Source organism: Hypoxylon trugodes, assembly GCF_022578975.1.
Source record: "Hypoxylon trugodes strain CBS 135444 unplaced genomic scaffold F4822scaffold_5, whole genome shotgun sequence".
NCBI lineage: Eukaryota > Fungi > Ascomycota > Sordariomycetes > Xylariales > Hypoxylaceae > Hypoxylon > Hypoxylon trugodes.
In genome coordinates this window covers 3367790-3380316 of record NW_026250020.1, presented here as the reverse complement: position 1 = coordinate 3380316, position 12527 = coordinate 3367790, and the positions used below count along the sequence as shown (strand labels likewise).

The 12527-nt window shown below is 46.6% G+C and overlaps 5 protein-coding genes across 5 annotated transcripts; 3 read left to right on the top strand and 2 right to left on the bottom strand.

Annotated features, from left to right (window-relative positions):
• Positions 1 to 678: 678 nt before the first annotated feature.
• On the top strand, positions 679 to 1025 carry F4822DRAFT_429803 (uncharacterized protein; the record flags this gene model as incomplete). The annotated part of the gene is made up of 2 exons (XM_051461165.1): positions 679 to 748; positions 832 to 1025. The coding sequence occupies 2 exons, from the start codon at positions 679 to 681 to the stop codon at positions 1023 to 1025; spliced, it is 264 nt and encodes an 87-aa protein (XP_051314965.1).
• Positions 1026 to 1093: 68 nt separating this feature from the next.
• On the bottom strand, positions 1094 to 2956 carry F4822DRAFT_443883 (glycosyltransferase family 31 protein; the record flags this gene model as incomplete). The annotated part of the gene is made up of 4 exons (XM_051463149.1): positions 1094 to 1885; positions 1931 to 1999; positions 2057 to 2748; positions 2782 to 2956. 4 exons carry the CDS (start codon positions 2954 to 2956, stop codon positions 1415 to 1417), a joined length of 1407 nt encoding a protein of 468 aa, XP_051314964.1. The 3' UTR covers positions 1094 to 1414.
• Positions 2957 to 3588: 632 nt separating this feature from the next.
• F4822DRAFT_405292 (uncharacterized protein) lies at positions 3589 to 4224 on the top strand. Its single transcript, XM_051458277.1, has one exon. It carries the CDS (start codon positions 3782 to 3784, stop codon positions 4016 to 4018), a length of 237 nt encoding a protein of 78 aa, XP_051314963.1. The 5' UTR covers positions 3589 to 3781; the 3' UTR covers positions 4019 to 4224.
• Positions 4225 to 4868: 644 nt separating this feature from the next.
• F4822DRAFT_272127 (RdRP-domain-containing protein) lies at positions 4869 to 9501 on the top strand. Its single transcript, XM_051454729.1, has 4 exons — positions 4869 to 8047; positions 8108 to 8290; positions 8416 to 8733; positions 8794 to 9501. Exons 1-4 carry the CDS (start codon positions 5202 to 5204, stop codon positions 9293 to 9295), a joined length of 3849 nt encoding a protein of 1282 aa, XP_051314962.1. The 5' UTR covers positions 4869 to 5201; the 3' UTR covers positions 9296 to 9501.
• Positions 9502 to 10053: 552 nt separating this feature from the next.
• Positions 10054 to 12444, bottom strand: F4822DRAFT_272195 (uncharacterized protein). The gene is made up of 2 exons (XM_051454730.1): positions 12300 to 12444; positions 10054 to 12234 (listed from the first exon to the last, which is right to left on the bottom strand). The coding sequence occupies exon 2, from the start codon at positions 12222 to 12224 to the stop codon at positions 10149 to 10151; it is 2076 nt and encodes a 691-aa protein (XP_051314961.1). The 5' UTR covers positions 12225 to 12234; positions 12300 to 12444; the 3' UTR covers positions 10054 to 10148.
• Positions 12445 to 12527: the final 83 nt, after the last annotated feature.

Below are 12527 nucleotides of genomic sequence, written 5' to 3'. Positions count from 1 at the left end.
ATTTTTGTCTGAAAGCACGGATTTCCTTGTGCTGATTATGAGCTCCACGGCTTTGGGATATACATACGTTTTTGGAGTTGAAATATGGTTCCTAACGAAGGCAACGGAGAATAAGACCCGAAATTGAATTCACTTGGAATGTGGATCAGGGAGTCAGTTATGATAACTTTGGTAGGGATATATCATGACCTTGGATACAAAGGGGATTAAATGAAATGTACTGGGGGGAGGCAAAATAGGGACGGAATGAATGAAGAGGCTCTATCGCGATGTATCTATTGCACTCAAAAGCAGTCTAACGCAATATAAAGAGATCATGACCGTACCTTCACGAGAACCAACTTAATCTTTTGAAATACCCGACCGAATAAATGGCACGGTGCTTCGTATGGATAAGACAGCTGTGAAGATCCTCAGCCTCATGTGGATGTCTCCGCCGCTTTGCATCAGCTACCCCTGACTAGATGACATCAACGAACGGTATTGATACACAACCCTTGACGTAATGATGCTAGGGTAGCAAACTCAATATGTCATTAAATAGAGCTTGATCCGAACCTCTTATCATGTCTTATTTTCATCTTCATCCATTCTCTACAGCTAGTCGAACTACATCGCGATCGACTATCATATTCACGACACACCATAGGAACTACTCCAACAAGACAACGAGACAAGATGGCACCATCCAAGACGCCCGGCCAGAACGACGCTGCTAGCGAGACCTTTAAGAAGAAGCAAGCTCAGGGTATTTGCAACCTACCCTCCCAGATCCGAGGCCGATCAGTAACCGCATATACCTAGTACCAACAGCTAACAATTACAAACCAGCCCAAGGCCTAGGCGCCCCTAATGCCGCAGCCCATAAAGAAGGCCATGCGCCCGGCGAGGCACCAATAGCGTCCGATTCGGGTATCACCGACGTTGGTATCGAAGGTGGCACCACCAACGTCCCAGGAGAGAAGGGCATTAGTGGTCCACGTGTACGGGACGAGTTAGATCACCAGGGGAACTCGATGGTTTAAATCTATTCGGCTTCCATTACTCGATGCGATATGGGCGCGACCGAAATAGTAAAATGAAATAAAGCGAATAAATATACCAATGCGATAAAAATAATTGCGGTGAATTGACATCTTCAGTAGTACACAAATGCAAGTGTTGGCAGTCGTTCACAATTCGAGAGGCTACAATAATCGGTAACCCAACAGTTTGACAGCGACTTTTTAGATACACCAAGGTCTTGGCCAAAATCTTTTCAGCCATATCAGGGGCAAAATATACACAACTTTCTGAACCTCCAGGAAGTAAGCTCTTAGTTCTCTTCCAGGATAGCTTTACTAAAGCCTTATGTTATATCCCCTCTCAAAATCGCCTCCTAACAAAAGCTACATCTTGAGAATTGACCAGAGTATCAAATGTTAGGCCAAATCGGCTGTTTGCACTCTCCCTGTTTCTCGACCCAAGCCTGGATCCGTTCGATATTCCATCCGCTGGTCCACTTTTCTTGCTCATCATCTGTCTTCGCAGTTGGCTTACCTAGCATGAAAGACTTGTTGTAGGTGCATGCACCATTGTGGTAAGAGAATTGGAAGCAATTGCTGACACTGTCGCATAGCTTGCGGCAGTGTTCGAACGACTTATGGGCGTCTAATTCGACGGCTACGACACGGAATCGTTGATACGGCTTCTTGGCGCGATCCTTTTGCTGCTGTGTGTATCGCTCGCCGTGATCTAGATCAAGGTATAGCACGTCCTCGCTGAGGTTGTCCCAGTCGTCACGCCTCACTGCTAGCTTTAGGGCGACGAACTCGTAGTAGACATCCTTGAATCGCAGGGCGAGATCGAATGCAGTATTGGACTCATAGAAGCTCTTTTCGAACTGCTAAAACGAGGAGATCTCTTCTGAATCCATATGATGCATAGTAACAAGCGGATGACACCATTGACGAGATCCGTAGGGGATAGTATGGGGCTTTTCACCATTTATAGTTGGCCACTGAAAATTGTGAGCTTATTAGTCAATAAAGAATCGCGACTTCAATGTCTAACTTACGGACTGAGAAACATGGGCGCCACTTATCTCCTTCAACGCCAAACCCATTACATAGTCACCGCAGCACGATTCCTTGGCCTTCATATCATACTGATTAGCGATACCAAAGCGATCTTTCGCAAGGCCCTGCATTGTTGCTTGCGAAAGGATGTATCCACTTCCACCATGAGCGAAGCCGAAATCATTTATGAGGGTCATGCTACCGAGGTAATATTTCTTGGTGAACGGGTCTTTCAATGTACCCAACCATTGAACTAGATTGCCCCAAAGTACATACGTATCAGCGTCGATAAAGAGATACCAGTCATAGTTAGGACGGAGTTGGTATGTCTTCTCTGCAATGTGGACATTCTTGTACTTGTCTAAATTCCATCCCTCAGGCTTCCCATCGCGCTTCTTTTCACTACTACAGGCTTGCTGGTCGACAACGCAAGCCTGCTGCCTGCGGTAGAGGTCGAAATCCGGGTTTCCTTTCTTGGCCTCGGAAAGCACATTATCCAGGCTATCGCGGATATGATAACCAGCAATGTCTTGTTCCATGTCGGAAAACAGGAGGAAGTCGGGTAGACATCGCAAGACAGTGAGAAGTTGAGTAGGGATCTTGGAGTATGACTCAGTGGCACCAGTCTTGACAACAGTGAGGATGTTGGAAGTGGCTGGGAAGGAAGTGCATGATGAATCGTAAGGCCTCGCTCGAGGTTTTTTCAAGTCCTCGTACTCAACACCTTTGAAGGGGTCAGAGACGTTGGCATGTGTGATGCAAGGGTGTTGATGGGACGGTGTCACTAGCGAAGAGGTATGAAATGACCAATCATTAAGGTGTCTAGAGGTGATGAAGAAAGTAGCGAAACAGATAACTGCCAATGCGAATTTTCCGTAGAAGTATCGTAGAATTGTCATGGTGGGTAGATTCAGGTCATGTTTTTACCTAGAGACGATGCCTCCCTCGGGGGTGGGGTGAACACGGAGTGGATGAACGAATGAAGCTGCTAGGTTTGGCGGTGTTTGGAAATGTTTATGTATGGATTGAAAGAAAAATAAAAATAAAATAAAATAAAATAAAAAAATAATGAAAGACGACGTGGAATTAAACCAGGGTGTTTAAAGTTCCGGAGAGTGAAAAAGAAGAAGTCACGACGAACAAGTATTTGGGTGTCTGGGAAGGTTCGCCTGGTGTTCTTACCTCGATTTAACATGATCGCCCGGAGTACCTAGGTACGTACATATATACATGCAAGACATGTAATGCACCTACTATCGAATCATGTATATTTATATGTGCTTGACGATGGAAATGGAACAGATCATTAATCGTGTATTATCTTCCTAGCATAGCAGTTCCCTTGCTATTGTTTTGTTAGTCGAATCCATCCCGCCCAGCCCCTCTAAATAGCTATTTGGGTACCTAGGTAGGTTACGGCCGTCTAGATATAGGTGCCTAGAGTGCTCGGGGCCGCTAGAGTAATGGGGAATTTTTCAATTGAATTCTATCTAATTAGCTAAAATAACCTCTACAGGGTATAATTGTATCCCCTGTTAGCACTAAAGAGATAACGACGCGACATATAACACCGCTCTTCCCGGGCAAGTATTTATGACTATGATTTTTAATATTATATATTCTATGATGGCTATTCACTCTCTTTCTGCTAGGAACTTCTTCCATAGGACCGTATGTGTTCAGTCATCCTATTGTGTTGTATACACCACAGTCGGCCTTAGATCATGACCTGGCTTATAGCATTGCTAGCTGCTCCCCTCCTACTAGCAGCAGCATTTGTACTAGATACGACCATACGCCTGCTACGTAACTATGCGGCGGCTCGAGCTATCGGAGTTCCTATACGGTTTATTCCTATCAGTCCTCTCAACCCATTTTGGACTCTTATAGATAGAAAGGTTCTACCATTTCTTCGTCGTCTTTCCTTTGGTGATAATAGCTTCACCAAGGGGAGAACATAGAAGATGCACGGGAAAGAGTTGTTGATTTGATCAAAGCAGATTCGGGTGCTGTGCTTCTGCTTCAAATGTTGCATCCTGAACGGGCTCCTATGGTTTGGAAGAGGCGATAAGAAACTTGGGCAAGCTTCTGTATAAAAATTTTACCTTGCTACTAGGTACTCTCCCCTTGGTTGGAGACAAAATGAATGGGCAAAAGCACATACTCTATGAAATTAAATCCCTATTGAGTAGTGTAAGTCGTACAAGCCACCCTTTACAACGTGGGGTTTAACCCACTAAGGTGCTTAGATACATTCTTAGGCCAATGCCCATTGGCCTGGGTACCTGGGCACTAGGTATTGAACCAAGGTAAGTAAGCTAGCGAAGCTATCGTAAGGTGGGCGCAGATGAATATCCTCCAATTTTCACGTCCCAATTGTAAAAGAATACAACAGCAATTCACAGCTGCTTCTCGCTATCGAATTCTCGCGAAAGAATAAATGTACATACAAGCACATAAAACGTATAAAAATATGATTAGATTTATGTAAATATGTTGTGCAATACACACATGAGTTGCACCTGACAAGTGACCTCCATCACTTCGGGTGCCCGCACTTTGTACTACACTACCCACCTTATCTCTTCCCCATCCTCGTCCCTCCTTATTTCACCTATTTCACAATGTACACACATCCCAACTTTCCGACTTATTTGCACTTCATCGCAGGAATCATTCATCCCAAGGTAAAAACTTCTTCTCTTTACTCTAGATTATTTGCTTCAATATAAAGCAATGTTCTTCGACTCATTCGGGCGTTTGGCATTCTCACCTAACTTTCTATAATATATGATGCTACCAAATACCTCAGCAACTTAATCGCCAGCCTTTCACTTTATTATATCGTCATATCTCATCCTGCAGACAAGACTTCCCGGTTTCTTTGACAACCAATTAAAATACATATTGCTGTTTCTGTCCAAACAAAGTCGCATTTGGGCTCCTGCAGCTGTCCGCCATCAACTGATGCCTATACCCACCTCTTCAACTCTCCTCAGTTCTGGGTCACCGGTCCTCCCTCTTTACACCATCTGGCTCATACCCTTATCTGAACACAGATAGGTTTCATGAAATCCATCTATGTTTAAATCCATTCCCCCTCTTCGACAGCACACCTTTCCGCGTATTCCGCTCTAATTCAACATGGACGGGTCGGATGTCTTTATGACTGATCTTCCACATGGTCTTACAGAAGCCGGACTCCGAACTCAATTAGATCCCATCATCACTCGAAAATTGAAGATAACGGATTGGACTTGTAGGAAGACCCGCGGGAAAAATTTCGGTATCGTCACTTTCCTCTATCGACAGGACGGCGAAAAATTCCTGCAGACTCATGGGGAGATCACCATTAGGAGCAATGGCAGGGCACGAACACGGCCTCAATTGACCTTGCTAGGTAACGGTGTCAGATGTAGAAAAAGCAAGAATGATCCAGATCCATTTCTGCTCAAGTGCATTCAAAAGACAGTCGAGGACCGAAGACTAGAGGAAGAACAACAGACTTCTACGGATGATAGGAAGATCATCTTCGAAGTCCGTGGCCTTTCTTGTGGCCATTATGAATATCCTGATGGCATCTTCACCTACACCGCAGATATGCAGTGGAATTCTAAAGGCACGGCCAAATTTGCCAGGGACACCATTATCATGACGTTCGATGGCTTCCCTATTGGTTCCACTAGGGTCGAAATTCCGTATCGTACTATCCACGAAGTAATTGTAGATGGGCAGCCGACGTCCCTGACATTGACGCTCTGGGAAGCTCCTAGGTTCTTTCAAACCACTGGCACTGGGAGCTCGATGGCTCAAGATCTTGGTTCTCTTATGAGTGGATTAAGTGTTTCTCCATCGGTTGTAGGTGCGAGCAAAGTCACGAGAGTCCGATTGAGTCAGCTACCACACTCGAGTGGAAAGCATGGAGAGATTCTAGGGCAGTCTCTTGTTTATCGCATTGATGTATCACCAACCAACTTCAACACCAAATATCATCAACTGAAAGCGAAAGAGAAACTTACTGTTTCGCTCCACGGCTTCCCTAACTTCTTGTTGGGCCGAACCTATATGACTGATGGGAGAAGGACCTTACGAGAGCTACTTAACGATTGTAACTCTACCTCTATTGTCCCTTTCGACGTCCTTTTCCAATTCCAAGCCCTTGCTCAGAATGGCTACTTGCTACCCCAAACGGTTGAAGTCTTACTCAGGCGCCTTTGTCGAGTAGTCCGGGCGGAGTCTTCGAATGGCAAGACTAACGGATCGAATGGAGCCAATGGAGTCAATGGGACCAAGAAGAACCCGTTCCCCTTCTCTGCAGATGCAGTCAAGAAGCTCTTCTCTCAGATAGGATTCCCGGGTCCTGATATTGAAGCGAGAGACTTCAGCCCGGATGACATTTGGTCCTACCTCGAAGCTAATGAGAAGGAAGTCCGTATGGGTATTGCTAAAGACTTGATATCTGAGAGAGCACGCGAAAACCTCGTGATGGTCTACAAAGTACAGGTCACGCCCACTCGAACAACCCTTCTGGGACCCGAGTCCGAGGCGAAGAATCGAATCCTTAGAAAATTCCCCCATCATACCGGGCATTTCGCCCGTGTTCAATTCTGCGAAGAGGACGGCCAAGATCTGTTCTTCAATGCTAAGGTATCGCTTGACAAAATCTGGGATCGATTTAAGGCTGTACTTCTACAAGGAATCCAAATCGCTGGTCGGAGATACAAGTTCTTGGGATTCTCTCACTCTTCTCTTCGAGCTCACTGCGTATGGTTCATGGCTCCGTTCATCGACCATAACTCGAGTATGCAGACCTACTTCTCTGTGATTGCTGATCTTGGAAAATTTGACAAGATATTCTCTCCATCAAGATGTGCTGCTCGTATTGGCCAGGCGTTTTCCGAGACACCATTCTCCATCGACCTAAAAGAAATAGGAGCTGAAGTTGAATACATCAATGACGTCAAGTCCAAAGACGGGAGCCGAGTTTTTAGCGATGGTGTGGGAACACTCTCGAGACAGTTAATGGAAGCAATCCACTCTTTCCTGCCGCAGAACCGTGAGACTACAACCTGCTTTCAGATAAGATGGGGTGGTGCAAAGGGGATGATTGCTTTGGATGATACCCTAGACGGGATGGTCATGCGTATTAGACCGGAAAGTATGGTCAAATTCGAAAGCGATGATATACGATACCTGGAAATTTGCGATATGGGAAATAAACCCATTCCGCTTGTCCTTAATCGCCAGATGATCAAAATTTTAGAAGATATGGGCGTTGCAGCTGATTGGTTCTTCCGCGTACAGAATCGAGAAATCAAGAGATTGCGTGCGATCACTGCTTCTGTTCACAACACCATGGCATTTCTCAAAAGACAGAAAGTTGCCGAGCAAATCAACTTCTCCAAGCTCCTTCGTCGCCTTGATAAGTTAGGGATCGACTATAAGCAAGATCCATTTCTGTGCTCAGTGGTGGAAACCGTCGTCTTAAGGGAAGTGCGTCTCTTAAAGCACAAAGCTCGAATCCCAGTCGAGAAAGGTGTCACCTTGTTCGGCATCATGGACGAGTTTGGGTTTTTGGAAGAGGATGAAATCTACTTCACGTTCGACAAAAAGAAGCTAAAGCTTCACGGAAAGTACGACGAAGATGAAATATATGACCAATTGGTTATTATAACAAGATCTCCTGCTCTTCATCCTGGTGATATTCAGATCCGACGGGCAGTGAGACCTCCGCCAGACCACCCCCTTCGTTCACTATCCAACTGTGTTGTGTTCAGCCAAAAGGGACAAAGAGACCTTCCAAGCGAACTCAGCGGCGGGGATCTCGATGGTGATATTTACAATATCATATGGGATTTAGACGCAGTTGATTCGGCAACACGGGAGTTCCCACCGGCTGACTATCCTCGAGTCAGTCCCAAGAATATTGGCCGTCCGGTTAAACTGGATGATATGACAGAGTTCTTTGTTGAGTTCATGGCTACTGATCAGTAAGTGCCTTGTATCTATCATTCGGTATTATAGAGATTTTGCTGACGGCGCCATCATAGATTAGGTGTGATCGCTACAAAGCATATAATCCTTGCTGATAGAAAAGACGCTGGGTCTGTCGACGATGAATGTAAGCTCCTTGCCGAGATGCATTCTACTGGTGTCGATTATAGCAAGTCTGGTATTCCGATGGATCTCAATAAACTGAGAGGTCTCACGACAACGCACCTTCGTCCAGATTTGTAAGTAAACCACGAAAGCACGAATCCTTTATTTTATTTTGCCCTAGCAACTCCCCCCCCCCCCCGAAACAGATATAAATATGTTAACCTTTGAGGCTTGGTTGAATGTACTAACTTTGCTATAGCTTAGCACCGGCCCCTCCGGCGAATCTCTTAGACCATAACGAGATCGCCTTTGAAAGTTTGAAAGCACCTTTACCCGACGATGAGGACGAGGAGAGTGGCCCAAATCACAGATACTACAAATCGATTAAGATTCTTGGCCAGCTATACCAAGCCATTGACGAGAAGAAGATATGGCGAAATGATATTCATCGAAATGTACACCGCTATGGAGAGTCTGTGTGGGATCAAGTGTTAGAATATATCGGGGAGAAATATTGGGAACTAGGAGGGCCTGGTTGGAAATCAGCCCTTGAGGAAGCTGATAACATTCGACAAGCGTAAGTTGCTCTTGGGCCACCAAATTACGTAGCATTGGTATTTCTGACTGTAGAACATAGCTATGACGACGCGATTTGGAGCGCGACAATGGACTATTCCGACAACTTCACCAAAGGCCTTTCGGAACTTGAAGTGTTCACCGGATGTATCTTCAACAAATCCGGTATTCAAACTCGACGGCAACGAGACAGGTCAGTCCGTCTTAAGGATGAATTCAACCGAATCGCAAAATGGGTTGAGACCTTGATCCGAAAGAAGGGGGTAAAGCCGCGAGACGATGACGATGATGATAGCGATTCTGAAGATCGAAATGACCCTGACCCGTCCAATCGTACATCGAATGGTGCATCCCTTAACTCCAGCATTTCAGGGCTCGAGTTAAGTATTGCCTGTCTCCAAGCTAGTATCACCAAGTCAACTGAGTATGCCAGAGGCAGTGGGAAGTTTCAAAGTTTCAAAGTCATCGCTGCGCAATGTGCATTGAGTGAACTAGAGATTGCCCTCATGCAGAAAGAATATGCTGCAGGTGCGGCTTTCGCTTCGATTTACACGCGTATATGATGTTACGGTGACGGTATTTAGCTGATGATTTCCCCTCGAATCGATATCTACCTGGCTTCCAGGTGAACGATGTCATAGGGGGGATATGTACTAAGGCGTTTCCGAAATATCATCAGAGACGTGGTCAGATATACGTTTATGACATATTTTCATGATGTGTTGCTTCTCATGGTATTTTTACGGATGTGGAGATCGGGTCTCGATCCTGGAGCGTTGACTTCTTCTATTTCGGTCACTTGAGAACTAGTCTGTACCTGAGGTATAAGTGGCTTTGACACGACTTTATGAATGAATATGAATTTATAATGCATTAGCTCGAATATAACGTGATGGATGTATTTAAAGACGCGCAGGGTTTCCAATGGTTTAGATACATCGCTTTGGATCACCTACCTATCCATTCCCAACAACGATGGGAACGTTTTCGACAACGCCGCTTTACTTAGACAGGGAGTGGATGCGAAATGGTTCGTTGATAGAATCGAGGAACTCTCAAATAGTTCCAACTCGATTGAACTCGACTGAGTTGTCGGTTGATCTATCTCAACTACCTAAATACCTCATGATGTTCTTATGGAACAGAGAGGGCCAGGGAGAGAATAACGTATGTACAACACCCAGCATGGTAGCTCACGCTCAGCTATTAAGCCACAAAGATAGATAGATGGCCAACCTCTTTGGCTCATCTCATCCCATCATGCACCTTTGAAACCTCCCATTCCTTTGCTTTCCGTTTCCTTAACCTTCCTTCCCATTTCCCAAGATGGCCTAAATGCGTCGAGCTTTGCTGCTACTATGCTTGTTTATATGTAAGTAGGTACCTAGAGTAGACTGGTAAGTAAGTATTTATCCTCTAAGCTTTCCCCTGATCCCTTTCCTTATCCTGGTCCTTGTTGTCTTTCTCCTTATTATTACTACTGCTCCTGTTTTCCCGACTGTCTCTTTCCTTGTCATGTCTATCTCTTCCCGCTGGCGTCGGACTACTGGCCCGAGTTGGCATGTAGAAGTCGTAGCGATCGGGAAAGAGGATGATATTAGCTAGTCGTACTACCTCAGCTTGTGCCTGTGTGCTACTAGCACTGCTACTTCGACTATCCCGACTACTACTCCGACTCGGTGCATCGACGTCCATATCATCCACTCCCTTCGTTACTTTCTTCTCTTTCGAAGATGAGCTTGAAGATGCAGACTTATGGGTGTATTCGCTTAGACTCCACGGCGCCAATCCCATAGCTTGTAACCCCTCTGCACCGCCGACCTCGCGGATGTCCTTCTCACCTAGCCGACCCGTATGTGGCGCTTCGCTGCCGAGCCCAGTACCTGTCGAGTCGAAATCAGGTCCTGGGTGTCCGCGTAGGAAGGCCTTACGTTGTCGCGCTAGGAATAGCGCATTAGTCTGCGTCAGCGGTGCCGCTGGTGTGTATACCAGCATCGAAGTCAATTCAACATTAGGCGCTGCTGCGGGACCATTGCCGCTAGAGGTCGAAGATGAAGTCTGTGGCCTACTAGCAGTGCGGTAGTTGGTATTAGAGAATTGATATGCTTGGTCTGGGTGCCAGACTATGTAGTCGCCGGCCTGTAGTGTGGGCGGCGTTACCAGACTCTTGTCGAGATGTAGATGCGGATGCCACGCCGCTGTTACACGTTGCGCGTGGCCCGGCACTGCTCCATGTATTATTGTCGACTGTTCCTTTTCCAGTGCCCAATTCGACGCGTCTAGATATGCATCCCACGCCTCAGGGCTAGCTCCCTGTGGCGGCGGTCCTTCTTTAGGCGCAAAGAACGGCCTTAATAGGAAGTATGCAGTCGACAGTTTCGGCGAAGGCAGTAACCTGATCATACCTGGTTCTACCACCGTCAGTGCTAAGATGCCTTGGAATAATCGCATCATGGAACACGCGCCAGCACCATTATATAGGTCGGATGTCGCGTTGATGCGACCAGCCGGATCCCACGCGTCATATGATTCCCAATCACCCTTAAATATGGCATCGTAAAGTCCACCCCGACCGTATCCGTCTTGCTCCCAACGCTCTAGACTACCATTATCAACCTGCGCGATCTGCGCTGACGATGTAGCGGCCGCTGCAGCAATTAGGCTGTCTTCATGCGTTGGTGCAAGTGCACCGTTCACGGTTAAATGCCCATTAGACATGGCTTCAATTCGGATACGGTCGGCATAAGTAATAGGGAAACGCGTAGCGAGACGATCGTCATTGTTGGTATTCCATAGCGACATGGCAAATCGCTGCGCTTGCAAGACATGCGGATGCGCGCGCGACCGTACCTGTGCAGGCGTCCAAAAGAAATCGAAACAAGTCGGATCTTGCGCGGGAGGTGGCTTGTACTCGTGTTTCGTCTCGAGATACTTCTTGGTTTCTTCAACCCATGAGCTTGCATCGGCCGAGGGAACAACACCGCGTATCACGCCAATTCCATAGCGCTTCAATTTCTCTCCGAAAGATGTAACTTTATCGGTATTCTCGATGTCGGTATAATCGATCGAAGGAATTAGTCCGGATCCGTGCTTTTCGATATGCTTGACTTCGTCGCGCAATGCAACCAACAGTCGACCCCACGATGCTTCGAGCGCGGCTTCATGACCGGCGACAAGGCGCTTTTTCAAACTACCAAATCGCGTGGGAAGTGGCACGGGCTGTGTGCCGTAAAAAGACAATACTGGGGGCTCCATACTCTTCGTAAACGTCCTCTGCCTACTTTTTGAATTTCTACCTTCTTTGTGATCACCGTTTCTCGTCCTTTTTATCCCTATTACTCCAATTTGTGGTGTAGAAATGGAGGTTGTCGTCGCTGTCGTCGGTATTGTTGTCGTGGTTGTTGTCGAGGAGCTAGATATCGGTATTCCTTTGGATATTGTGGAGGAAGAGGAGGTTGAGGAGGAGGTTGTTGTGGGTTTCGTCGCCGCCATTGTCACAGCACTAACAGAAGTCGTGGTAGTAGTGTTAGCAGTATTGGTAGTAGTAGTAGGTCCGCTACCACCAACTGTTGTGGCTGTCACAGCGCCAGCGGCCGTTGCGGTAGCAGCAGCGGCAGCCATTGCGCGCTCGAACGGTGAGGGGAGTGCAGCGGCTGTGCGCTGTACCACATCTACGTTGGACATCCTCAGCCTTTTCCCTTTTCCCTTGTGCGTACCCCGTGTCTTGTGATCTCTTCAGTGCGCTGTGACTCGGCCATTCAGATTCCGTCTTCTCTCTTTTCGCCCACCTGGGCA